The 23637-nt window shown below is 60.3% G+C and overlaps 7 protein-coding genes across 7 annotated transcripts in view; 2 read left to right on the forward strand and 5 right to left on the reverse strand.

Annotated features, from left to right (window-relative positions):
* SPRG_22065 (hypothetical protein) overlaps window positions 1-4214 on the forward strand; it is a gene marked incomplete at both ends in the record, with an annotated part of 8809 nt that extends 4595 nt beyond the window's left edge. The window contains 17 exons of the mRNA XM_012339446.1: window positions 41-284; window positions 337-958; window positions 1007-1228; window positions 1274-1434; window positions 1493-1843; window positions 1896-2443; window positions 2489-2814; window positions 2861-3174; window positions 3221-3321; window positions 3367-3399; window positions 3448-3477; window positions 3521-3559; window positions 3611-3697; window positions 3745-3795; window positions 3842-3907; window positions 3949-4070; window positions 4118-4214. Coding sequence (XP_012194836.1) covers window positions 41-284; window positions 337-958; window positions 1007-1228; window positions 1274-1434; window positions 1493-1843; window positions 1896-2443; window positions 2489-2814; window positions 2861-3174; window positions 3221-3321; window positions 3367-3399; window positions 3448-3477; window positions 3521-3559; window positions 3611-3697; window positions 3745-3795; window positions 3842-3907; window positions 3949-4070; window positions 4118-4214 — 3414 coding nt within the window. The remainder of the gene's footprint in view (window positions 1-40; window positions 285-336; window positions 959-1006; window positions 1229-1273; window positions 1435-1492; window positions 1844-1895; window positions 2444-2488; window positions 2815-2860; window positions 3175-3220; window positions 3322-3366; window positions 3400-3447; window positions 3478-3520; window positions 3560-3610; window positions 3698-3744; window positions 3796-3841; window positions 3908-3948; window positions 4071-4117) is intronic.
* Window positions 4215-4953: 739 nt separating this feature from the next.
* On the forward strand, window positions 4954-6524 carry SPRG_01167 (hypothetical protein). Its single transcript, XM_012339359.1, has 5 exons — window positions 4954-5114; window positions 5159-5230; window positions 5281-5963; window positions 6007-6063; window positions 6109-6524. The coding sequence occupies exons 1-5, from the start codon at window positions 4985-4987 to the stop codon at window positions 6466-6468; spliced, it is 1302 nt and encodes a 433-aa protein (XP_012194749.1). The 5' UTR covers window positions 4954-4984; the 3' UTR covers window positions 6469-6524.
* SPRG_01168 (hypothetical protein) lies at window positions 6486-14459 on the reverse strand. The gene is made up of 23 exons (XM_012339360.1): window positions 14053-14459; window positions 13969-14000; window positions 12511-13925; window positions 12151-12466; window positions 11906-12106; window positions 11639-11860; window positions 11212-11591; window positions 11045-11165; window positions 10802-11002; window positions 10648-10755; window positions 10304-10604; window positions 9966-10252; window positions 9452-9919; window positions 8916-9407; window positions 8714-8868; window positions 8553-8673; window positions 8418-8510; window positions 8119-8370; window positions 7830-8075; window positions 7236-7786; window positions 7004-7184; window positions 6705-6962; window positions 6486-6657 (listed from the first exon to the last, which is right to left on the reverse strand). The coding sequence occupies exons 1-23, from the start codon at window positions 14444-14446 to the stop codon at window positions 6526-6528; spliced, it is 6927 nt and encodes a 2308-aa protein (XP_012194750.1). The 5' UTR covers window positions 14447-14459; the 3' UTR covers window positions 6486-6525.
* Window positions 14460-15357: 898 nt separating this feature from the next.
* On the reverse strand, window positions 15358-16169 carry SPRG_01169 (hypothetical protein; the record flags this gene model as incomplete). Its single annotated transcript, XM_012339361.1, has 3 exons — window positions 15358-15573; window positions 15617-15727; window positions 15774-16169. The coding sequence occupies 3 exons, from the start codon at window positions 16167-16169 to the stop codon at window positions 15358-15360; spliced, it is 723 nt and encodes a 240-aa protein (XP_012194751.1).
* A 294-nt stretch (window positions 16170-16463) lies between these two features.
* On the reverse strand, window positions 16464-17133 carry SPRG_01170 (hypothetical protein). The gene has a single exon (XM_012339362.1). It carries the CDS (start codon window positions 17112-17114, stop codon window positions 16503-16505), a length of 612 nt encoding a protein of 203 aa, XP_012194752.1. The 5' UTR covers window positions 17115-17133; the 3' UTR covers window positions 16464-16502.
* A 261-nt stretch (window positions 17134-17394) lies between these two features.
* Window positions 17395-21760, reverse strand: SPRG_01171 (hypothetical protein; the record flags this gene model as incomplete). The annotated part of the gene is made up of 3 exons (XM_012339363.1): window positions 17395-18906; window positions 18939-20353; window positions 20392-21760. The coding sequence occupies 3 exons, from the start codon at window positions 21758-21760 to the stop codon at window positions 17395-17397; spliced, it is 4296 nt and encodes a 1431-aa protein (XP_012194753.1).
* A 274-nt stretch (window positions 21761-22034) lies between these two features.
* SPRG_01172 (hypothetical protein) lies at window positions 22035-23302 on the reverse strand (the record flags this gene model as incomplete). Its single annotated transcript, XM_012339364.1, has 5 exons — window positions 22035-22229; window positions 22266-22334; window positions 22379-23064; window positions 23108-23176; window positions 23227-23302. 5 exons carry the CDS (start codon window positions 23300-23302, stop codon window positions 22035-22037), a joined length of 1095 nt encoding a protein of 364 aa, XP_012194754.1.
* Window positions 23303-23637: the final 335 nt, after the last annotated feature.

The following is a 23637-nucleotide window of genomic DNA, read 5'->3' on the forward strand; positions in this document are numbered from 1 at the left end:
CCGCGCTGCCCGCTGGTCCAGAGACAATGTCGTGTTCCAGCGCATGGCCGCGCTGCCCGTCATTGACGGCAGCACGGACGAGTGCGAGAGCATCGCCAAGCTCTTTGCGCGCTTCGACATCAACGGCGACGGCTCGATCGCAACCGACGAGCTCGCGCTGCTCCTGAGCTGCGTCGGACTCGAAGCGACTGCGCTCGACGTGCGGTTGCTCTCCCACCGCCTCCAACGCGAGCACGGCCAGATCTTCTTGTCGGATTTTGCAACCTTTGTGAGTGCCGAGACCAGTACGCCACTTGATACTTGCAAGCTTGATACTTATCCTGTGATATATATCAGGTGGGACGACGCGTGACCGCGAGCGCGCGCTGGTCGAGACGCTTTTGGATTTGGAGCAGCGCATGAAAGAGCACCGGGTTGTCGAGGGCGACGTCAAGATGGCGCTGCAGACGCTGCACGTGGGCATGCCCGTCCACGAGCTCCTCTGGCTCAGCAAGACGCTCCTCGACCGCATCGGTCTGCAAGTCGACGTGCTCTCGCTGCAGCGCATCGCGCTCGCGTGCACGCCGTGCATCTACAATCCGACACTGGCCTGTGCGGGCGACGTGCTTCTCGCGCTGCTCCAGGCGCCGTCGGGGCTGGGCGGCACGCTTCTCGGCTTCTCGGTCGAGGTCGTCAGCAGTGCGATCCAACGCCTCTTCAAGATCGCGTCCAACGACGAAGAGCTCGAGTGGGAGAAGCTCGGGCCGGCCCACGTCGAGCGGCGCGAGCAAGGCCCGCTCATCGAGGGCTTGCTCCGACGCGGGCTCCGGGTGCTCGAGACGCCCGACCTCGACAGCCTCGCGATCGAAAACCAAGTCTGCGTCGCGTTGGCGCTGGACGCGCTGCGATACCGCGACGCGCAGTTGCCGCCGCTTGCAACCCACGATGTCTCGCGCGGCCTCTTCCTCTCCTTGTCGCGGTACCTTAATGGCTCGAGAAAGCGTGCGATCGTGTGCTCTCTGTGTAGCTACACGACGCTCCAGCGCCTCGAAGACAAGCTCCGCCGGACGCTTCAGCGCATGGCGCGCGTCGGCAGCGGCCAGCAAATGTACCAAGTGACGCTCGCGTTCAGCGCCAACAAGACGCTCCACGTGCGCGTGCTCGACTCGATGCTCAAGCAAGCCATGACCTTGTCGTTCGCGGACGCCGACATGGACACGCGGGGCGTCCCGCTCTTTGACCGTCGACCGTACGCGACTTGAGGATCTCGACGACGATCTGAGTGCTGAAGTAGAGCTCCTGGCAGCAGCCAGTACTGGTCCATGGGCGTCGTGAACGCCGAGTGGTACCCGGAACTCAACGCGTACTTTTTGGCGCTCCTGCGCCGCCTGCGCATTTGCTTTCGCGACGACAACGGCAAGAAGCAGCCGTTCGTCGAGTTTCTCGAGAGCCAGAGTGCGTCGCCTGTGCCAGGAAGAGGAATAGGGGTGATGATGCAATAGTCGATGCGTAGGCTTTGTCGGGACGCTCCGCAGACTCCTGCAGTCGACCCGCGTCCCCTTCTTCTGGGCCGTCTCGCCCGCGATGCTCGAGTTCAGCGTCGACCGCGCGACGTTGGACCGCGCCAAGATGCGTCTTCAGCCCTATACGATGCTCGCGCTGCAGCAGTTTCCGGCGCTCGCGGCCTTCTTCCGCCAAGCGCACTCGACGTTGCGCGTGCACCTCGAAGTGCTCGACCACCCCACGAGCATGTGGCTTTCGTGGAATGAGTTCAAGTCGTGTCTCGCGGGCCTGCGGAACGCGTATGCGTCCATCCAGCTGCTGCCGCAAGGCGACACGTTTGTGACACCGCCCGACGACGGCGGTACCTCCTTGGACCGTGTGTTCTGCGCCTGTACGTAAAAGGAGTGTTGTAGGCGGCTGCACGCCGCAGTGGAGCTACGCGACGTCGGTCCTCGTGCACGAGCCCGACGAGTGCGTCCATCGGTCCGACCGACCGGTGGTGTACGTCGATACGCAGCCGATCCTTGGCCGCCCCGACAGCTCGGGCACGAATTTGATTCCGTTCACATCGCTGAGCCGCACCGAGGCTGCCACGCTGCACTTTGTGGTCGTGAGCGTCCGGCGCACGGTGCCTTCGACCGCCGAGGTGCCGCATTTGTACTGCACCGCGTACGACCCCGCGACTGCGAGTGACTACGAGGTCGTGGGGACGCCCACGAATTGGAACGTGAATTTCTTCGACCCGGACGTCAACCCGGACGTCGAGAAGCAGTGGGTGGCGCTTTTGAGCAAGATGAAGCTCGGCCGCACGATCACCCCCAAGCTGCTCATCCGCCTCTACAACAAGCAGCCGCGGTCGGACCAGCTCATTGGCGAAACCGAAGTCTCGATCGCGTCGACGATGGCGCGCGAGGGCTACGGCGTGCACTCGTGGTTTGCCATTTACGACCCTGTCTCCGAGGTGGGCGTCGACGGCTGCATCCGTTGTTTCATGCAGACTACGTAGCTCTGCACGGGGCAAATCGAGCTGCAAGTGCAGTTTGAGATGAAAACCAAGGGCGGCGACGGGCGCACTATGGACGCTACCACAAATGCCGCTGTTACGTCGACGCCCAAGCTCAAAGCCATCGCAAGCGCTCCGACGACTGCATCCGACGATTTGCAGGTCACGCGTTTCAAGCAGCGCATCATCGAGCTCGAGGCGCAGCTGCAGGCCAAGCCAGAGCCAGCGTCCACCGAGACCGCGTCGAGCAACAACCTGCTCAAGTGGAAGCGCAAGTACGAGCAGCTCAAACATGAGGCCGCCGACCAACAGGCAGCCACCGAAGCCAAGTCGGTCTTTGCCGTATCGAGTCCAGAGCTGATGCACACTGTGTAGGCTCGCGGCACTGCAGCAGCAAATGACCAAATTGGAAGCACGCACGCCGCGTAGCGAAGAGGTGGCGCCTGGTGACGCGTCGGCGTCAGCGGCGTTTGCAGCGCTCAAGGCGACGCTGAGCCGTCGGTGCCCCGACCGACCGTTCAACGGACTCAAGAAAGCCATGCTTGCCGTCGCAGAGACGCCCGGGAAGGTCGGCGTGCCTGCGTTGGACGAAGTGCTCGATGACTTTGGCCTGCGCCTGGACACCGCCCAGCGCCAAAACGTCCTGGCGCTGCTGGACCCGGACCGCTCCGGCATCGTCTCGATTCCTGGTACAGCTCTCGAAGCAAATTCGACTCCCACGCCCGTCGCGAATAGAGTTCTTCGCTCGGCTCGGCGGTGACGCCGCACTCAGTCGCGCCGCGTCACGCGCTAGTTTGGAGCCGTCGCCGCGGGCCAGCATCTCCAAAAAGCCGAGCGTAAGGTGGCAAAGTGCTGTGTTGGTCCTGAGGTTCGGGGAGTAGACGCCGCGCATCGAGCAGCCACCAAGTCCCGAGGTACCTCTCCTGTTGTATATATGCATGTCATCCAGCGATCTTGATCAGGTGCCCGACGACGTGGTCGAGTCGCCGGCCGTATTTATCTTGTGCTTTGTATGGCGCTCAGCAGGTCGCGTAGAAGCAGAGAAGGCCCACGACGCCCGTCGAGACGCCACACGTGCGGCGCTCGTCTGTTTTAAAGTTGCTGCTTCACGTGTGTGTTGTGTAGGAGCCCGAGGAGAAGGTAACCAAGCACCGCGCGGAGAAGTCCGAGCAACCCGCGCCTGTGAAGCCGGAACGGCCGCATGCTGTCAAGGTACGCGATGGAAGCCTTCGTACCGACGAGTACGCCACGCAATGTAGCCCCTGGCCACGCCAAGTGCGGAGCCTCCCAAACGACCAGCAAAGCTAAAGGTACCTGTTCTCGCAAAGTAGCTACCACTGCACAGAGTATCTCCAGAGCGTCAAGCCCGAGGCGACACCGGTCGCAGTGCGGGACGCGCGCGATGAGCAGCCGAGCAACAACGTACGCGCATGGTCGAGGATGAGCGCGTCATGTGTCTCTAGCCGGCGTTCGAGCCAACCAGCGACGAAGAGATGTTTGCCTACCTGCAAGCCCACCTTCCAGACAAGTGGGACATGCAATTTACGAATGGCGGCAAGCCTTACTTTCGCAACTTTACCGCCCGGTGCGGCGACAGGCTATGCTGGAGCATGGCTGAATGGAAGCATGTAGATCGACGCAGTGGAACCATCCAGACGCTGACGCGGACGCCATCTTCCGCGCATATCAGCACGCCAAGAAGAAGAAATCAAAGAGCTGTAACCTGTAATCCAATCCATCTCTCGTATTTGCTAGAGACCGTTGCAGCGTCCCAGCGAGCATCTGGCGTCGAAGCGTCTAATTGGTTTAGCTTAATGGACAGGGCGCTACGATATGCTCGAGCGAAAGGCGGCAGAATTCGAAATTGCAGGCACTCTTATTGGTCAACAGATTTATAGATGGACCAATCCGAAGGCGATTGATAACAACTTCAACGTGGTACTGTGGCCCAAAATGCGGATTGACCAAGCCAGTTCCAGCCAGTTGCAAATAAGATGCTTCGTGTGCAGCGCCAAATCGTTCGCCGCGTCGGGCTCCGCGCCTTCTCGGACAAGTGGGCCGAGCGCGAGACCGCGTACGAGAAGAGCTACGTGAACCAGCAAGACGCCAAGGCGTTGCGCCTCTTGCTGGCGAAAATGAAGGCCGACGCCGACGTCTCGGCCTTTGACAAGCTTCAAGTGTCGGCGGCGTTGCATATTGGCCGTATCCTCGGGCATCCCGTGTCGCCGACGACGCTGAAGAAGCTGCTCGAATGGAAGTACGGCTCGTTGTAACGCTGCGTTTATCCGCAATTTAACGTACTTTGACGGTGTTTTCATCTCGTATCTTTGACGCGCTCACGAGCCGCGCCTCCTCTGAAGCGGTGGGGAGTTTCGCGCCTTTTGATAGGCTAAAAATAGGTCGCATTCCGCGTGTTCGATTGGCTCGCATTTTTATCTCGGGCAATCAGATCCGGCGAGATCCGAAACAGCAGCAGCAAACAGAGAAAAGCGGCCCAGCATGCTCGACGACCTCCTCAAGCTCATCAAGAACAGCCCGCGCTGGGCGCAGTCGAGGCTCGCCCGGCGGCTCGGCTTCGCCATTGACGAGCCGGCCGAGGAGGACCCGGAGCCCGAGACCATGGACCATGGTACGCACGCCGCCTGTCTAGCAAGCTCACGCATGTGTTTCCAGCGAGTCTCTGGACCAAACTGCGGGTCTCCGGTGCGCAGCCGCCCGTGCGCAGCGGCCACGCGTCCGTCGTCGGTGCGACTTCAATGCGCATGCGCATCCGCATCATCCTCTCCTCCGTGTAGTGAATGGCATGATGTACGTCTTTGGCGGCTACAACGACGGCAACTGTCACTTTGACTTGTACGCGTTCGACTTGACGCACCACCACTGGACAAAGCTCGAGAACAAGGGCGTCGTGTCACCCGACGGCCGCGCGTCCCACGCCTGGTGCGCCTCGGCGGACGAGACGAAGCTCTACCTCTTTGGCGGGTCCGGCCCGCATTGGGGCCAAACCAACATGGGCAAGCTCCTCCAGTTTACGCTGGCGACGCAAAAATGGAGCGTCGTCACGACGGCCGGCACGCACCCGCCGCCGGGCTATGGCCAGAGCATGGTTGCAATCGGCTCCAAGCTCTACCTCTTTGGTGGCACATCAGGCCACGTCTATGTCAACGACCTCTTTGTCTTCGACCAAGTAACCGCGACGTGGAGCTGCGCTGCCGCGACAGGCACCAAGCCGTCGCCGCGCTACAAGCACCAAGCGGTCGTGTCGGGCGACGCCATGTACATCATCGGCGGTGGTCTCTACGACCCGCCAAAAGGCCCGATCGACCTGTTTAAATTCGACGCGCTTGCGTCGCACTGGAGTAAGATCGAGTGCGTCGGCGACCTGCCGCGGTCGCGCATCGCCCACAGCGTTGTCCTGCATACGACGTCAGCTGGGAAAGCAACCTTCCTCATGTTTGGCGGGCGTGACGAAACCGGGGTACATCCTTCCACCCCGCGATGAAATCCCTCACGTGATCTAGACGCGCATGAACGAACTGAGCTCGCTGGACCTCGACACGTCGACGTGGGTCCGACTGGTGCGTCCACTCGGAGCGTGCTCGGATGTCTCATGCAGTCGATAGTCGGAGGATTCGAAGGCGCCGGATGCGCGGGACTTTCACACGGGCGTCATGTGGGAAAACGCCATGTACATCTTCGGTGGCTCTAACGGCGTCGAGCGCAACAGCGACGTCCACCGACTCGCGCTCGCGTTTCAACCGTCGCCGCTGCTCGTGCTCGCGGTGCAGGCGGTGCAGACCCATCTGCGCTCCAACATGGCACTGCAGGCTCAGTATCGGGACGCCTACTTGCCGCTGGAGCTGCGGACGGCGGTCCAATCGCTCAACCCGGACGTCTCGATCGCGTCGAACGACCAGTGGTTTCCGCTGCCGGACGCGAACCGCGCCAAGCAAAAGGTGCACCCGCACGCCTTTTGCAGCTAAAATGGCTGTTGCTTCATGTCCGACATAGTAATCGTAATATACTCCTATAGACGCTTCTTACGGGTCCAGTAGCTTCCACTGCAGCACGGCGCGGTCGTTCCCGCCGGCCGACACGATGTACTTGTCGTCGCATGTGAAGCGCACGCACGTGATGTGCGAGCAGTGGCCGTCCCCTTGGACCCACTTGGCCTAGGTACAAGTGGTGAGCGTACGTAGATATATTGATGGCTTCGTACGCCTTTGGTCAAACACGGGTACCGAAACACTTTGAGCTTGGAAAAGTCGTCGCCGGTCGCGATGAACGCGCGCGACTTGGACGCACAGACGCTGTTGATGTCCGTGCCGTCGGCGCACTCGGGCCAGATGCCCTGGACGGGCCACCCGAGCGTGCACGTCCACGTGTCCCAGACGACGTCCTTGAGCGCTTTCGCCGACCGCATCTGCTTGCCCGTCTCGACCTCGCAAAAGAGAAGCTCGTACGCGCCGCAGTTGGACTAGCACCATTGAGGTCACGTAGGAATCGATGGAGTACTACCTGCAGGTACTTGGCGTCGCGGGAAAAATCAAAGTGCGTGATGTAGCTCATGTGCTTGGCAAACACGTGCTTCTTGACGATGCTCGCACTCGCGCCCGAGCCGTGGATGCTGTAGATGTAAATCTTGTCGTCGTGCGACCCAAAGGCCGCGATCGCGCCAGACGCGGCGAACTTGACCTCGCTACGGTCACTTCTGCAGTGCGACCACATCGAGCAGCGTGGCCGTCCATACCTGATCGCCGCTTTGGACGGTCGATCTTCCAGCACGATCGTGGTTGTTGACACTTCGTAGAAGCCAATCATGCCGTGCTTGTTGCCTTTTGTCTTGCCGCGGCCGACGTCGCCGCCGTACCCGATCGCAAGCAGCTGGCCGTCGGGCGAGTAGGCGACAGCGCGCGCCATGTCGTCGAGCTCCATGAGCACCCACGACGTCTTGAGCTTCAAGTTGTAGACGCGCGCGACGGCGTCATCGCCCACGGTGCACACGGTGTGGGGCTCTATCGGATGCACCGCGAGGCCCCAGAGCTCGTCTTTAAAGTGGCCTCCCGTCACGGGCTTTCCGAGCACGAGCGTCGCGTTGCTCACGTCGACTTCAAAGATGTCGCTGCCCCATGTGCCGAGAAGAATCTTGGTTTGCGCCGAGTCCATGCACACGCTGCGCACGGTCTTGCCTCGGAGACCGCACACGGGGTACATGCTCTCGATCCCAAACGAGCTCGTCTGCTGGAGCGACGAGTTCCATACACAAACCTTGCCATCCTTCCCACCCGAGACCACCGTGTCCTACAAGCCTGCATGAGCTTCACGTCCGTGACGTGGGCCATACGAGCTTGGACGTCGAGTAAAGCGCTGTGAGCGCGCCGTCGTGGGCCTTGACACTCTTGGTGACAGTGTTGCCGCACCATTGATACATGTCGCCATTGTCGGCGCCTGTGAGCGTCGCGTCGTCCTTGAAGCTGCACGCGCACCAGAGCGTTTGAATGGTCGCGAGCTTCCCAAACTGGCCCTTGGTGCAGCTTGCAGTCTTGCCCTCGACGGTCCAAAACAAAATGTGCTTGACGCCACCCGTGACCTACGCTGTGGTCAAGACCACTGTAGTGTCTCTATCGTCGTACAAATCGGCCATGGCGTGCATCCGCCAAGGTGAAGACGTTGAGTGCCTTGTCGCCGCGCGTCGACGTCTGGAGAACCCCTTTGCTCCACGCGCCGCCCTTGTCTTCCCAGATCGCGAGGCTATGGTCGTCGTCGTCACCGACGCTCGCAATCGTCTTTTCGTCGAGCGCGAAGGCGAGGCTGAGAACGCCACGGGCGTGGAAGCCTTTGAGCTCACTCAAGAGCGCCCCGGAGCGCGCGTCCCAGACGCGAATCTACAACATGCGATGAATGGGATCTCCACCTGGATACAGCAACGGACGCTGGGCTTCTTGCCGCGCTCGCCGGACGCGACGAACCGTCCTGAGGACGAGATGGCGAGGCTCAAAATGTCATCGTTGTGGCCCACGTGGTGCTACGAGAGTCCATTGGCTGAGCGCAGGGATCGAAACTAAACCTTCTGCGTGTTGGTCGGTCGATCGTAGATGATGCCAACGGCCGCGGCGTGGTACACGATCTGTCCGTCGGCATTGTAGCGTAAATTGTTGCGCGCCAAGTCAGCTTGGTAGCCATACACCCTACAATTGATCGCACCACGGTCGGACAGTTAGAACGGACCACTCGAGCCGCAGTTGGATGTCGGGTGCGCGCGGGTTCTCTTTCGGTGGGTTGCTTGGCGCACAGATGGCGCCAATCCACGGCTTGACAGCCATGAACTCGTCGCCGCCGCCTTCCGCGGGAAACGCGACTGGCGCCAATGTCCTGGGCAGCCCCTACGAAACCATATCTGCGCCATGTTTTCTGAGGCGAGAATACGTACAAGGTCGTCTTCGTCGTCGTCCTCGGTGGCACCGGCGTTGGACAAGGCGGTCGCGAGCGAGGCTTTGGACGGCGACGCTTTGCCGATGTTGACGTCTTCTTCGGCGCCCGTCTCGTGATGCCACTGCAGAATCGACCGATCGAGGCCGCCAGTGCTCACAACGTGGGTATCGTTGTGCAGCCATCGGACGTTCGTCACATGGGACGAGTGGCCAGCGTAAGCGTATGCGACGCTGTGCTTGGCGACGCACGGGTACCGAAAGAGCTTGACCTTGCCAAAGTCGTCGCCCGTCGCAACGAGCTGCATGTTGGACGACCGGTGGACGGCGTTGATGTCGGTGCCGTCTGCGCACGGCGGCCAAATGCCTTGGACAGGCCATCCCAAGGTGCACGTCCACGTCTCCCAGGCGACGTCCCGCAAACTTTTGGCCGACGTGATGTGTTTGGCGTTCGACGGATCCGAAAACAAAAGCTCGTACGCACCGCAGTTGCTCTGCAGAGAACCATTCCAGTGAAGTCATGGTCACCAGATAGTACCTGGAGGTATTTCGAGTCGCTCGAAAAGTCAAAGTGCGTGATGTAGCTCGTGTGCTTGCGGAAGACGCCCGTCTTGACGATCGCGTTGCCCGTGATCGCATAGAGGTAAATGCTCGTGTCGTGCGACCCGACGGCCAAGATGGCGTTGTTGGGCGAAAATTTGATCTCCGAGAGCCACTCCTTGGACGGTTTGTCCTCAAAGACGGTGGCAAACGTCTCGTCGTCCTTGACGATAATCAATGTGCCGTACTTGGGGTGCTTGCGGCCGGCTTCGATGCGCCCACCGAGACCGACAGCGATCCAGTATGGCGCAGCGTTCGAGTACGCGCACGAGCGCGCGATGCAGTCGAAGGCCTTGACGCGGAGCTGCATCTTGTGCACGGCGTCCCACACCCGCAGCGTCTTGTCGTCGCCGACGGTGCAAAATTCGTGCTTAGTGACATCGGGATGGACTGCGAGACCCCACAACTAGCAACATAGCTGCGTTCATCGCCTCGAAATCAAGGTGCCGTACTTCATCTTGAAAGTGGCCTTGCGTGACAACGGTGGCTTTGGCGCCCGTGCGGTCAAATTGCACAATGTCGCTGCCGGACGTGCCGACGAGGAGACGCGTGTTGGTGCTGTTGAAGCACACACTGCGCACACCAAAGCTTGCCTGCAAGCGCTTGGCCGTCTCGGCCGAGAGGTTGAAGAGTTTGGTGAGCGGCGGCGCCACTTCAAACGACGAGATGGGCGCCAAGTGGACGTCCCAGAGGATGATTTTGCCGTCTTTGGCGCCGCTGACCCACTCGGGCTTGGAGGCTACGGACGAATGAAAATAAGACGTCGCGAGAGACAGGTCGACCGACGTACGGGAGACAGCGACGGCAAACACAGGGCCCTTGTGCCCTGAGAGCACCTTGACCAGATGTTTGTTCTCAAAGCAGTAGATTTCGCCGCCGTGGGTGCCCACAACAGTGCGCGTCGGGGCCGAGGTGGTCCCCGTCGCATTCGGTATCATGCTGGCACAATGAAAGAGCTGCGGCGTACCGTGCTTGCCTAAGATCGCCTTCTTGCCCGTGATGTTCCGGCCTTGCTCGGTCCAGTGCGTGAGGTGCTTGTCCCCAAACGAGATCCACTCGTTCGTGCCGGGATGATGGAGGACCCCAATCACCTACGGCCATATGCAAGCGCGCGTCTCGTCATAAATGGCGTACCTTGTTGCGCTCGCCCTTGCCAGACGCGACGAGGACACCTTCTTTCCACTTGTAGATGGCAAGGCTGTGGTCGTCGTCGTTCCCGATGGAGCAAAGCCTGGATCCGTCCTAGCATCTCGCCTCTGCATACGCCCTGCAAGCGCGACACACAAACCGTCGAGAAGGCGACGGCGGGCACTGCGCGCTTATGAAAGCCTTTAAGACACGCAAGGCTGATGCACTTCTCCGCTGCCTTTTCTGCTTTCGTGCTTGAGAGTTCCCACACATGAATCGTTGGTGGTTTGCCCATCTGGCCCGTCGCGACGCAACTGCCGTTGGGGTGCAGTGCAAGACACACAATATCGTCATCATGGCCCTACGCATAGCCCTCATCGACTGCTTGACACTTAGAAAATACCTCGAAGAAGGTCTGCGAGTTGGTAGAGCTGTCGTAGACAACGCCAAGGGCGGCGACATGGTACACGATGCGTCCATTCGATAGAAAGCGCACGTTGTTGGATGCCGTCTGCCCTTGGTAGCTACATTTTGTACATGACGCACGTTCCATGGATGAACCAAAAGTACCCGTAGGCGTGGGCGAGTTTGAGGGTCGTCGAGGGCGGCTGCGTGTTGTCGACCACTGGCAGCTTGGAGGGCGGAACGATGGCTCCGATCCAGGGCTTGACCGCCATAAACTCATCGCCTTCCGAGCCGCGGACAAGGTCCATATCAACATCGTCTTCGTGGCCCTTGACCGGCGACCGCACGGGCGAGATCGAAGCTTTCGCACCCTTGATTTTCTGCACGTCGTGCTTCCAAAGAAAGAGACACCGGTCGCCACCGCCCGTCGAGAGCAAGTACTCGTCGTTGGCCGACCACGCCACGTTGGTCACGTGCGACGAGTGTCCATGGAGCGTCGCAAAGCCGGCGTGTTTCTTGGCGCACGGGTACCGAAAGAGCTTGACCTGCATGGCGACCTGAGCGTGAGGAGGTCCATGCTGCCGCACCGTACCTTGCCAAAGTCATCGCCTGTCGCGAGGAGCGTGCCGGCATGCGACCGCGCAACACCGTTGACGTCCGACCCGTCGCTGTCAGGCGGCCAAATGCCCTGCACGGGCCAGCCCAGCGGACACGTCCACGAGCTCCACTGCTCGTCCTTGAGCGCCGATGCGCGCGTGACTTGCTTGCCCGTCTTGGCGTCCGCAAAGAGGAGCTCGTACGCGCCCGATGTGCTCTACGTAGATACCGATACGTGTCGTTGAAATGACGGCGACCGTACTTGGTAGTAGGAGCTATCGGCGGAAAAGTCGATATGCGTGATAAAGCTGCTGTGCTTCTTGAACGCGTGCTTCTTGGTGTACTGGTTGAGCGCATCGTAGAGCACGATGCTGTTGTCGTGGCTGCCAAGCGCGAGGTACTTGCCACACGGCGAATATCGGATGTCCGAGACCCACTTCTTCGCATCGTTGCGCTCCACCACCTACGTTCTATGTCGAGTCGCGTCAAGAGAGCTGAAAGCCCGACCTTGGTCAGATCGCTCTCGTACACGACGAGGAGAGCACCATTTTTCGGGTGCTTGTTGACCTTCTCTCGCCCCGGCAGCTGGCCGCCAAGACCAACGGCGATGTACTTCCCGTCTGGCGAGTACGCGACGGCGCGCGCGAGGCAGTCGAGCTTGACGCGTCGAAGCTGCTTTTTCTTGACCAAGTCCCACACGCATAAATACTGGTCGTCGCCAACGGTGGCGCACTCTTGCCGCGTCGGGTGTGCGGACAAGCCCCAGAGCTCATCGGCGTGGTGCCCCGACAGGAGCGCTGGAGAAATGACTTTGGTCTTCAAGCTACAAATGACCTCTCATAGAGTGCCAGATGCAAATTTTCGTACTTGATTTCGAAAATGTCCGAGGCTTGGGTGCCAAGAAGGACGGTCGTGAGGTCGTTCGAGAGACAGACGCTCTGAATGCTACCAGTGCGACCAGCGAGGGCCTTAATATCGAACGACTGTGTGCTGGTCAGCGACCCTGCTTTGTCCGGTGCCCAGACGCGAACGACGCCGTCCTTGCCACCACTCACAAGAGTCTTGTCCAGCAGGTACAAACTCTGAACCGCACCAGCATGCGCCTTGGGAATCACCGTCTGGAGCTCGGGCGGCTGAAAGATGTACAGCGAGCCGTCTTGCGTGCCAGTCACGAGAAGAAACCCACTGTCCGTGTTGAGCCACACGGCGGCCAGGATACCTTGGACTACGCCGGTCTTTCCAAAGATGCCTTTGGCCTTGGCGACGGTCTTGGGCGATGCGTTGCAGGTCCAGACTTCGAGGTACTTGACGCCGACGCTGGCAAGGACGAGGTCATTTGTCGGGTGCCACGAGAGGTCGAGCGGTGCAGCCTTGTTGCCCTTGGAAAACCACGTCAAGGCACCCGTCTTCCACTGGTCGGTGGTTGAGTAGACGCCCAAACTGTGGTCGTCGTCTGCTCCCAGCGATGCAAGGTGATTGCCCGACGACGAGAACGCGAGCTGGATGATACCTCGCTTGTGATACCCGCGGTGAGTCGAGAGTACGCTGGCCGAGGCGGCATCCCACACAATGAGTTTCGGCGTCTTGCCAGTCTCGCCCGTCGCACCGATCGTGCGATTCGGGTGCAGGGCGAAGGACAAGATGTCGTCCGTGTGCGCGATCACGTGCTGCTGGCGAGGCCCTGCCTTCTCGAGTAGCACGGCTACGCTGGCAGCGGGGTACGCAATATCACCGCTCTTGAGGTACCGGACGTTGTTGCGCGCGTACGCGTCTTGGGCCGAGTAGCCAAAGATCCACTCGAGCGAGAGGTCGACCGTCGGGGCGCTCGAGTCGATTGGTGGCGGGTTCGTTGGCGGGATGATCGCGCCTTCCCACGGCTTGACGGCCATAAACTCGTCTCCGTGGTCTGCTTCGCTGGCCTTTTCGATCGCAGCTTCGGGGTCCATGTGCCGCGTCTCTTTGGCCGACCGTTCCGGCACGTGCGTTGGGTCGAGACCACCGAGTGCGTCTGCGCTGCCGTCGTCGTGGTTGGAGGCACTCACGGCGCCGTCAAAGACATCAAAGAGACTTCGCGCGTCGTGGTTGGTCAAGCAGTAGCTCCGAAAGACGTCGCACGTGATGGCCATCGTTGGCTGAATCATCGTCGACGGCGGAATATGCAGCATATCGCGGAACGCCATTTCCGCGATGCGCCGAACCTCGTCGTCTTCGAGTAGGTCGACGGTCTTGTCATTGGCCTTGGACACGACAATCTTGCCGAGACCCATGAGCGTCGACTTGAGCTACGCTGGATCAGGAGCCATTTACGACGCAGCGCTTTCGTACCGAAATGGTAAACTCGTCGATGTCGAGCGCGCCTACGCACCACCAGCATACATACTACGATAGGTGACAGCCATGGTCGTGTACCATCTTCAGACATATCCCAGCTATCAAAGACGAGCTCGACCTTGTCTTGGACCGGTGCTGTCGAGATAAAGATGATGCTCGCGAGGAACTCGAGTGCATCGAGGAGCTTGAACGGCGAGTCGAGCGTAAGCACGTCAAAGAGCACATCAGCTTTCTGCGCAATCTGGACGGGCGAGTGGCCGAGGTGGACCGCGACGTCGATGCAGATCGCGCCAAAGTCGTGCTTGGAGAGCGCAAAGCCATGCGCGTGCTCGTAGAAGCTGCGCCAGTACGCCTCGATCTCTTCAATCGAGAGGTTGTCAAAGGGCGTGATCGCCTCAATGAGCGTGGCCGAGTAGCTCGGTTGGCTCGAGTCCGCGGCCGGGACCGCCGTCAGGCCCACGACGTTGCCCATGCAATGATCTGCGGAAGAAAAGCACCAATCGAGTCTCACGGGCTGCAATATTGATCCAGTGTCTAGAAAGGTCGATGATAGGATATGGAATATCAGAGGCGATAAAATATGCGTGTATTGCTTCTTGGAGGATGTCCCTTCAAGATCGCGCGCCACGTGCGGTGGCATGTCAAGCGCGCACTCTGCGCTACATGTACCCGAGAGACGACGAGATTGCGGCCACACCACACAAAATCCACGGCGCAGCAACCGCAACAAGGTGCAGCGAGCACATGGCGGCTGTCGTCCGGTCTTGAGCGATCGCGTCGAGATCCTCGTGGAGATACTCTTGAGTTGTTTTGGCGACGTTTTCGAGCTCGACCGTGAGCAGAGTTGCTTCCTTCAAACAAGCGTCTTGATAGTCTGGAAGCGTGATCATGCGTGCGGCCTGAACGTCTTGGGCCACGGCTGCGACGTCGTACTCGAGACGCGCCATAGCGTTCCCGCGGTGTACCTGCGTCGCACCGATGTGAGTGACGAGCTCTGTGATGCTGCCAACCCGTGCCTCGACCTCTTTCTTCAAGTTGTCAAACGTAGCATCCCAACGCGTTGTAGCAAGCGAGACCCGATGCACTTCTGCCTCAAAGAGAGAGAGGCAGTCGTCGTCGGACCCCGTCGGACTCGTGTCTGAGCTTGGTGCATTGTCCTGGCTTGATGGCGGCGTCACGATGGCGATAGGCACCGGAACGTCATTTTGCTTTGCATTTTCCTCGTCGGCCAGCTGTGGCAGGCTCTAGTTGGCAGAATCCGAGATAGGACTCGGCAAGAAGGAAATACCTCGCGTGCTTTGGCGCAGCTAGACGCTCTTGAGCAAAGCTCTTGCTCAAATACCGCAAACGTCTAAGGATTATAAGACCACAGCTCGTGCAGGTCTAGTGTCGCACCTTATGATCGAGGAGTACCCGCATCCATTGCCCGCTTTCGTCGTACGCCTCGACGTGCACCTTGGCCATGGCCGACTCGGCGTCAAATTTGAGGCTGCGAACGTTAGCGTAGGGGATGGTCGTGACGCTGAGCGCTTCGTCGTCTCTGCAGAAGGAGAGCACGGTCGTGCCCAAGTCGATCCAGCCTTCGTGCTGCAGCTGCTCCTACGACCCGTTGCCACCCCCTTACACCGTCGGACGTCCCTACCGTATCCCGGCTGTGCAACCGCGTCCAGCACTGTAGGACTCGAAATGACGCAATGCGTTTAGTGACGCCGTTGACTTGGTTCAGCTGCTGGCGCATGCGAATCGGGTTGATCTGTGCCGAAGCCATGAGCACGGTCGCCTCGACGATACGCACGCACGAGGTCGACCTCGTTACCGCCCGGAATGGCCAAGCGCAGAACGGGCGGGACCCCTCGGTAGATCTTCTCGAGGTCCTTGGTCCGTCGTTCGCGCCGAAGGGTGCTCATGATGCGCACCAAGGCAGCGTACAAGCACTGCTGCACGGGAAAGTACGTCGACGAGACGATGCTGAGCCCCAGGACCACGGGACCATTGGCGACTTCGCTCCATGCGGTGATGTCCCGGGCACATGCTTCCCGGACGCGGCTTAGGAGGTCCATGGCGCAGCTCATGTCGTCGGGACGTGCTTGCTGCGCGTCCATCGCGACGACGAGATGGGACTTGGTCATCTTCCGGCGCGGTCGCTTCATCTCTGGAGCATCTTCCTCCGAGTCCGAGATGACGATGGCTTCCATGCTCCCCGCGTTTCCCCGCGCTCGCGCTTGGTCATGTTCCTCTCGAGCTTCTCGCGGACAAATGGGACCGTTTCATAGATTTGTATTTGCTATCCGGATAATACGATATCCGGACGCACTGGAGTTCGCGCACCTGAGACGCATCACTTACCGTGGCGGGAACCGCCGGCTGCTTCACTGCCATGAAGCCGGCCGGTCCATGCACTTCTGATCGACCTCGGTGGGATAGCGTGCGACTCGAACGTTCCCGAAATGGTAGGTTGAACATGCAAGGACAGAGGATGAAGAAGCAATGGAAGGTTGGATTACTCGAACGACAAAGCTACGGATGCATTAGCACGCCTCGTGGCCGGTGGCGCAGATGAAGCGGGGCGTGTTGGCGCCGCAGACTGCATGCAGCATGAGGTTCCACTCCGGCTTCTCCTCAGACGCCTTCGGGTAGTGCGCATCGACAAACGTCTGCTTGATCTTTCCGTCAACTACCTTGAAGGCGCCGACCTTGCCCGAGAGATCGCCGCGCTCGCACGCGCGCTTGTCAGCTGCATACGTCTCAGGCGTGCACTTGTACTTGGGAATGAGCGGCGTGCACTTGGGGTCGGTAGCAAACTCGGAGTTGGGGCCGCAGGCGTAGTCGGGGTCGTAGTGGTTGCCTGTGGGCGCGAGACCGCAGTCGCCAAGGAAACCCGACGTCGCCTTGTTGGTCCACTTGGTGTGGATGTGCCACTTGAAGGTCGGGATCGCGCCAGTGCAGTTGCCGTCAACCTTGGTGAGCGCGGCCCAGTTGGCTTTGGAGACGTCGAGGTTGGCAGCGATACTCGCGCCTTGCGCTAGCTGCGTCACCGTGATGGAGCCTTTGACGCCGCCCGACGTCGCGGGGTCGAACGTGTAGACGGTCGCAGCCGAGGCCGTTGCGGCAAGAACCAGAGCGAAGCAAGCAAAGTGCATGGGGCGTCGTGGGCGGATTGTGAAATGGCAATCTGGCCGTTGCTGGGACGAGGAGACCCATCTGGCTTTGCATAATATGCGAATCATCTGCCGTTGGCTCGTTCAACTTGGTCGATTTGTACAATTTGTACTTGGTGGTCGGAGCGTTCCGCTCTGTTCCGCTACGTTCTTATTGGGCTGAGGCAGCGGTCCTTCCGCCATCAACCTCCGACAACACGACGAGCGCTGCACGTCGAAAGTACAATCCAGCACAGGAATCCAGCTCGATTCAGTTTCAAGATTACGACTCGGAGATCGAGTTGACGCGCGCGAGCTTTTGCTTTTCGAGGGTGAGGAGGACGTTGTCGGCGTTGAGCGTCTGGAGTTCTTCCTTGGCCTTCTCGAGGACCTTGAACGCGTTGACAGTGATGCCGCTGATCTCGCCATTGTACAAGCGCGAGTTGGTCGCCATGAGCTCGACGTCGCTCGTAAACGACCGCATCGAGTCGTACTCGAGGTTCTTGAGCTTGAGGCTGATGCGCTGGAGATCCATGGGTCGCTTGATGACCGTGTAGTAGTCTTGGACCGCGTTGCCGTCGACGGGCACGCGGAAGAGCATGCTCTCGGGCATCGCCACGAGCTTGAAGAGCACGAGCTCGAGGTACCCGTTGAGGCGCGCAATCGGGAGGCGCGACAGGCTGCGCGCGGGCTTCTTGTTGGCGCCGTATACGCGCTTGTACAATGACGCGCTGTCTTCGTGTTCTTGCTTGCGCTTGCGCTTCTTCTCCATCTCGTGGAGACGCGCGCTCTCCTGGAGATTGGAGAGGTTCACTGTGCACGAGGTCGGGTCCAAGTCGGACGCGTTGATCGACGACTTCTTCAGCGTCAGCTTGAGCGGGCGCACGTCCTTCTTGCTGTCGCCTTTGCTCATCGGCTCCATCATGTACAGCGGGCAGTTGCGGTTCGTGCGGATGTGGCCGACCTCGCCGCACTGCGTGCACTTGATGACGCCTTTCGCGGCCGTCGACCCGACGTCCTCGCCCTTCTCGAGGCGCTCGACGTACTCGCGCGTGCTCTCTTGCTTCTTCTCGAGCATCTTGAGCTCCTCCTTGAGCTTGTGCACGTTTGGAACGCCGCTCGTCACGTCGTCGGCCGCGCGCATCTGCTGCATACGCTTGCGCTGCTTGCGCATTTGCTCGCGCTCCTCGTCCTTCTGGAGACGCTCGTTGCGCGCCGCGTTCGCCTTGTACTGCCCAATCTTCTTGGGATCGACGATGAACTCAATCTTGATCTTCTCCGACCCGTCCTCTTCAATCGTGCGCGTGATGCGCTTGATCGCTTGGCGGTGCGGCTGGCTGCTCGTCGGCGCCGCGCGCGGCGACGGCACACGCGAGGCCGGGTTCGACGGCGAGTGCACGGCCGACGACATGACCGAGCTGGCCTTTGTCGACGACTGGTGCGTCGCGAGGAGCGACGTCGGGCGACCCGAGCTGTCACGGATGCCGCTGGCCTGCAGCTGCGACCGGAGGTTGGACGCGTCAATGTCCGGGCGACTCCGCGAGTACGTGCTCCCAGAGTTGTCGGCCATATCGCGCTTGAGCTTCTCGAGCTCGGCCGCGTCATCGCGCTCCCGAAGCGCCGACTTGGACCGGTTGAAAGCCACACCGTCTTTGCGAAACATGTTGAACGGCCCGTTCCGCGACGTGGTTGCCGTGAGGCCGTCGCCGTCGGCGCCGAAAATGTCTTCTTCGAGGTCGCCGAGGCCGTCGTCGCCTTCGTCCGACTCGTTGTCGTCGTCGCTGTCCTCAACGACCTGCTTGTTCGAGAGCACCTCAATCTGTGTACTGTAGCGCGCGTCGCACTTTTCCGGTACTCTTGCTGCTGGGCGTTGAGCGACTTGCGCGCGCCACGAGCAAACTTGCCGAGACCGCCGGCTTCGCCACGCTGCGACGCCTTTGTACTGAGCGTCCGGACCATCTCGATACGATCCCAGCGCCGAAGCTTCTTGATGTCGGCTTCGTCCATACCGAGCGTCTTGAGCACGTCGCCGGCCTCCTTCATCTTGAGCTTACGCAGATCGGCGGTCGTGCCCGTGACCGCCGCCAGCGTCTTTTGCACTTCGGCTTCGTCCGTCGCCGCGTTCTCATCGCCTTCCTTCTTCTTGGCACGCGACTGCGGCGCGCGAATAAAGCTAAAGCCGTCACCGCACGCCGACGGGTCGCCGTCGCCACCCAGCTGGAGCATGCCCGAGCCCTTTCCTTGCAGGTGGCACTCGACATAGTTGTTGGTCCATGTCCACGGCGCGAGCTCGAGCTGGAGCGCAATCGATCGCGCAATCTGGATGTCGCGCTTGAGGCTCGTAAGAACCGGGTCCAGCTCGTAGAGCTTCTTGGCTTCGTTATCGAGCGTGCGGCCTTCGAGGCCTTTCGGCATGAGCACCTTGGTCTTGAGCAGCGTTTGACGGTAGTTGAGGCGCTTGGTGAGGTGCTCGATCGCGTTCTGAACGCCCGTGGGGCTAAAGAGCTTCGAGAGACCCATGTCCATGAGGCGGCGGTGGCCGCTCATCTGGCTCTCGTAGAGGCACACCGACTCGGGCGACACGTTGGCGCGGATCTCGTCTTCGCTCGTGAGCTCGTGCGCGGCCTTCTTCTTCCACCAGCCCGAGTCGTTGCCGCCGCGCTCAAAGGTTGCGACCTCCTTCATGCGCTTCCGGATCGCCGTGCCCGATTGGTTCGGAAACACGCGGTGGATGTCTTCGATCTTGAGGCGCTCGCCGTCGCTCGCCTTCTTGAAGAGGCGGAGGATGTGGAACGACATGTACGGCCGAATAAAGTCGTTGGCGCCGCGCGAGTTGGGCGCAGGGACCTCCATTTGCGGCTCGACCTGCCCCGCAATGTAGAGCGGCGGAAGCTCCATGAGGTACGTCGTCGTGCCTTCCTTCAAACCGCCCTTCTTGGAGACGGCGCGCGCAAGTAGAAAGTAGTCATAGTCGTTGGAGCGCTCGAGCATCGACCCGCGCGCCGCGTGCTCAAAGATCGGGATCTTGAAGAGCTTCGAGTTGAGGGATGTGACCATCTTCCCGGCCGGCACGTCGCCAATGAACGGCGTGTCGTCGTTCGCACCGAGCGTCACGACCTGACCGAGCTTGACGCTTGGCGGCTCCGGCAGCACCTGCTTCTTCTTGCCCTTGCCTTTGGTAGCGCCATCGTCGCCGTCGGCCGCGGGCGGGCGCCAGTAGTGCAAGATGCGCGAGGCCATGCCTGGGTTCGAGAGCATCGGCGGCTTCTGCTCAATGTACTCGAGGAGGATGAGCTTTCCCCCGCGGTCGGGTTGAGATCTGACGTCTTCTTGATCTGCGACAGAGTCGGGTCCGTCATCTCGAGCTCGGTGACCTTGGAGGCTTTCGTGACCTTCTCTGCGTCCTTGGCGTGCACCATGACGAGGCGCTCGTTGATCTTGAACTTGCCGCGCGGGCGGTGAAACTCGCGGAGCTTCTGCTTGGGCAGCTCGGGCTTGGTGAGGCTGAGCTTGATGGCCGGGAGCGAGTGGTGCACGTGGCCCATGTGCTTGACGATGCGCGTGTCCTTGTTACGCTTGAGCTCGTCCGACCCGAGGCGGCCCTCGGCCGTGTCTTCGCCGAACGTGAGATTGCCCATGACGCCCTTGATACGGTCGTCCTTCTCCTTCTTCTGCTTGGTCAAGAGCTCCTGGCGCTTCTCGTGCACGCCGAGCTTGCGCTCCGGAATGCGCAGCGTCGCACGCACGTTCTCGACGAGCGGGTTGGTCAGCACGAGGTGCCGGTCGTTCTCGTCGAGGATGACCTCCGACTTGGGCATGTCGAGGCAGTGGTCCCACGCGACCGCGTTGAGCCACGCGTCGTCTTCGAGCGACGGGTTCAGCGCGCAGTCGAGCGCGATGCGAGCGGCCTCCTTGGACGCCGACGCGTTCAGGTTCATGTTCTTGCTAATGAGCGTGGCCAGCGGCGCTTCCCAGCGGTACGAGCGCGGACGTGTCATGTCGAACGGGGCCACCTTTTGGGGAATGAGGGACGTGGCGTTCTCTGTGTCTTGGCGCGCTGACTTAGGTGGTCCTGGGATTGCCGAGGAGCGTGGTAGTGGCGCCGCGCGCGGGATCGAGTACTGCTGGTACGGCGTGTCGTCCTCTTCCGGGATAAAGACCGGCTCGGATTTGCTTGCTTCGTTCTCGTCGCCCCACAGAATGTCCTTCTCCCACGGAACCTGCTCCACCTTGTGATAGAGCGCTTCTTGCACAGGCGGCAAGTCCTTGGAAGGACCGAGCTGTGGCGGCACGCCTGCCTGGTAGCGACTCGTGGGCTTTCCGATCCGGTCGCGCTTCAGGGCCTGTGACTGCGCGCGCACCGAGTGCGAAGTCGTGGATGAATTGAGAAGGACCTCTGTGTCGTCTTGCATGTAGCGCGGGCTGTCTTGGCGACCCTTGAGGATCGACTTTGGCTTCTCGGTCTCGTCAATGCGCTTGACGAGCTGCCGCAGGACGCCGCCGAGGTCGTGGCCCTGGCCTTTGTGGCCATAGAACTGCATGAAGCTGGGCTGCACCGAGCCTTCCGCATCGGCGCTCAAGGTGTCCATCTGCAGCGGCTCGGCCTCGAAGCCATGGACGGTTGGTCGCTGCTGCGAGAATCCGCTCATGCGTCCGCTTGCGTTCGCCACCGCAATTCGCCAACTGAGAAACCAAACAGCGCCAACCTAACACTATTTCCAGGTCCATCGGTGTAAATCGTGTTACTCCATCTAGAGCACTTTATGCTTCACACTATTACAACTACGCAACGACCAGCACTCGGTGATCGGTTTGAAATAGTGTACTACTGCTGGCGCGCTCCGAGTCTGGCTCGTCACCTCCAACTTGATACTTCTCATGTTGGAAAATGACGCAAGGTATAGTGGGTTACCTACTAAGGTACTACGCGTCGTCTCCTTCCGAAGCCACGAGGACCCAGTGGCGTTCGTCCGAGACGCCGCAGTACTCGACCAGCGCGTTGCTGCGCTCGGCCTCGTCGGGACTCTGCCCTGCCGCTTCTTTCGTGCCCCCAAAGACAACCATGCGCTGTTGCCACATGACCGCGGTGTGAAACACGAGCGCGTCCGGAGCCTCCGACTACGACGCGGTCAGGCCACAAGAGAATCACAGAACCGCAGATCCTACCAGCTTTGTCCACGTCGCCGTGGGCAAGTGCAACGACCACAGACCGTTCGTGCGCTTCTACACCGCAATCGAACCTATGCCGCATGCGAGCATTAGCGTACCTCAGTGAAATCGCGGCCACCGAACACGAGCAGCGCTGGCTGGCCCAACGAGTCGATGTGCAGGACGACGCTGTGGGCCAGACGCGCTGGTGGCACGTCGCCGACGCACACGACCTCCGTCCAATGCGACGTGAGCGTATCAAACTTGAAGAGGTCGATGGGTCCCTTGCGTGGTCCATAGAGACCACCGCCAACGATGTACATATCGTTGCCGACGACGACGGCCCCGTGCTTGTAGCGTGGCGATGGTTTCGCTCCTGTGACTGCGGCACAGCTCCAAGCAGACGTGGTAGCGTCAAAGACAAAGAGGTCGTTGTGGTAGTCGTGTCCCGACGTGCCGCCAAAGAGATAGAGCTTGGAGCCGATTGCAACCATGCTCTGGCCATAGCCCGGCGGCGGAGGCGTGCCGGCTGTCGCAACGACGCTCCACTGCTGCGTAGAGAGTGTGAATTGCAGCAGCTTGTCTCGGTTGGCGGCGCCCCAGCGCGGGCCCGACCCGCCATAGACATAAATGGACGTCTCATCGGGAGACACACACATCGCATGAGACGCGCAGCCAGCTGCGAAGTTGGCGGCGCCGCCCCAGTCGACCTTGCTCCATTCGCGCCGCGTGAGGTCGTACGCGTGAATGTCGCCAAAGCACTGGCCCTTATCGTAGCCACCAAGGACGTACATGACGCTATTGGCTACGCATTGTTCTTAGCTCTATGCGAGCGAACCCAAGCGTACCGACAACCGATGCGTGGCCACTTCGAGGCGATGGGGCTGCGCCGTCAATGGTTGTCCAGAGGCCGTCAACTACGTACGCGCGATGGCTTTCATGGCTTCTTCAAGACGCTGAAGAGTACCGTTCTTGGTTGGCTCGGGCGCTCGCTCGGGCGCTGACGTCGCGAGACCAGCGAGCTTCCAGAGACTGTCCATCATGCTTCCTGCGACGGTTCCTGTGTAACTCAAAGATCGCGTCGCCGTAGCATCCTCCGGATACGAAGCTAAATTGCCCTATCCAGTATTGATTTAACACCTTAATAGTGTTACGAAGTTGCAATGCCATTGTTGCCATCCAAAGCCTCACCATTTCGTCGGCAATCTCTACAAGCCAACGCAGCTGATAGCTCTGATGAATTGAAGCGTGTACGTCTGCTGCCTACAGCGTAAAAAGCCACCGTTGAAGCAAGACACTGTTGCAGCAACGTATACATTATATCCGTACTTTAAAAACGAATATAGTATGAGTAAGACTATTAGAATGGGTGCGAGTA

The sequence above is a fragment of the Saprolegnia parasitica genome (assembly GCF_000151545.1).
Source record: "Saprolegnia parasitica CBS 223.65 unplaced genomic scaffold supercont2.2, whole genome shotgun sequence".
Classification (NCBI taxonomy): Eukaryota; Oomycota; class Saprolegniomycetes; order Saprolegniales; family Saprolegniaceae; genus Saprolegnia; species Saprolegnia parasitica.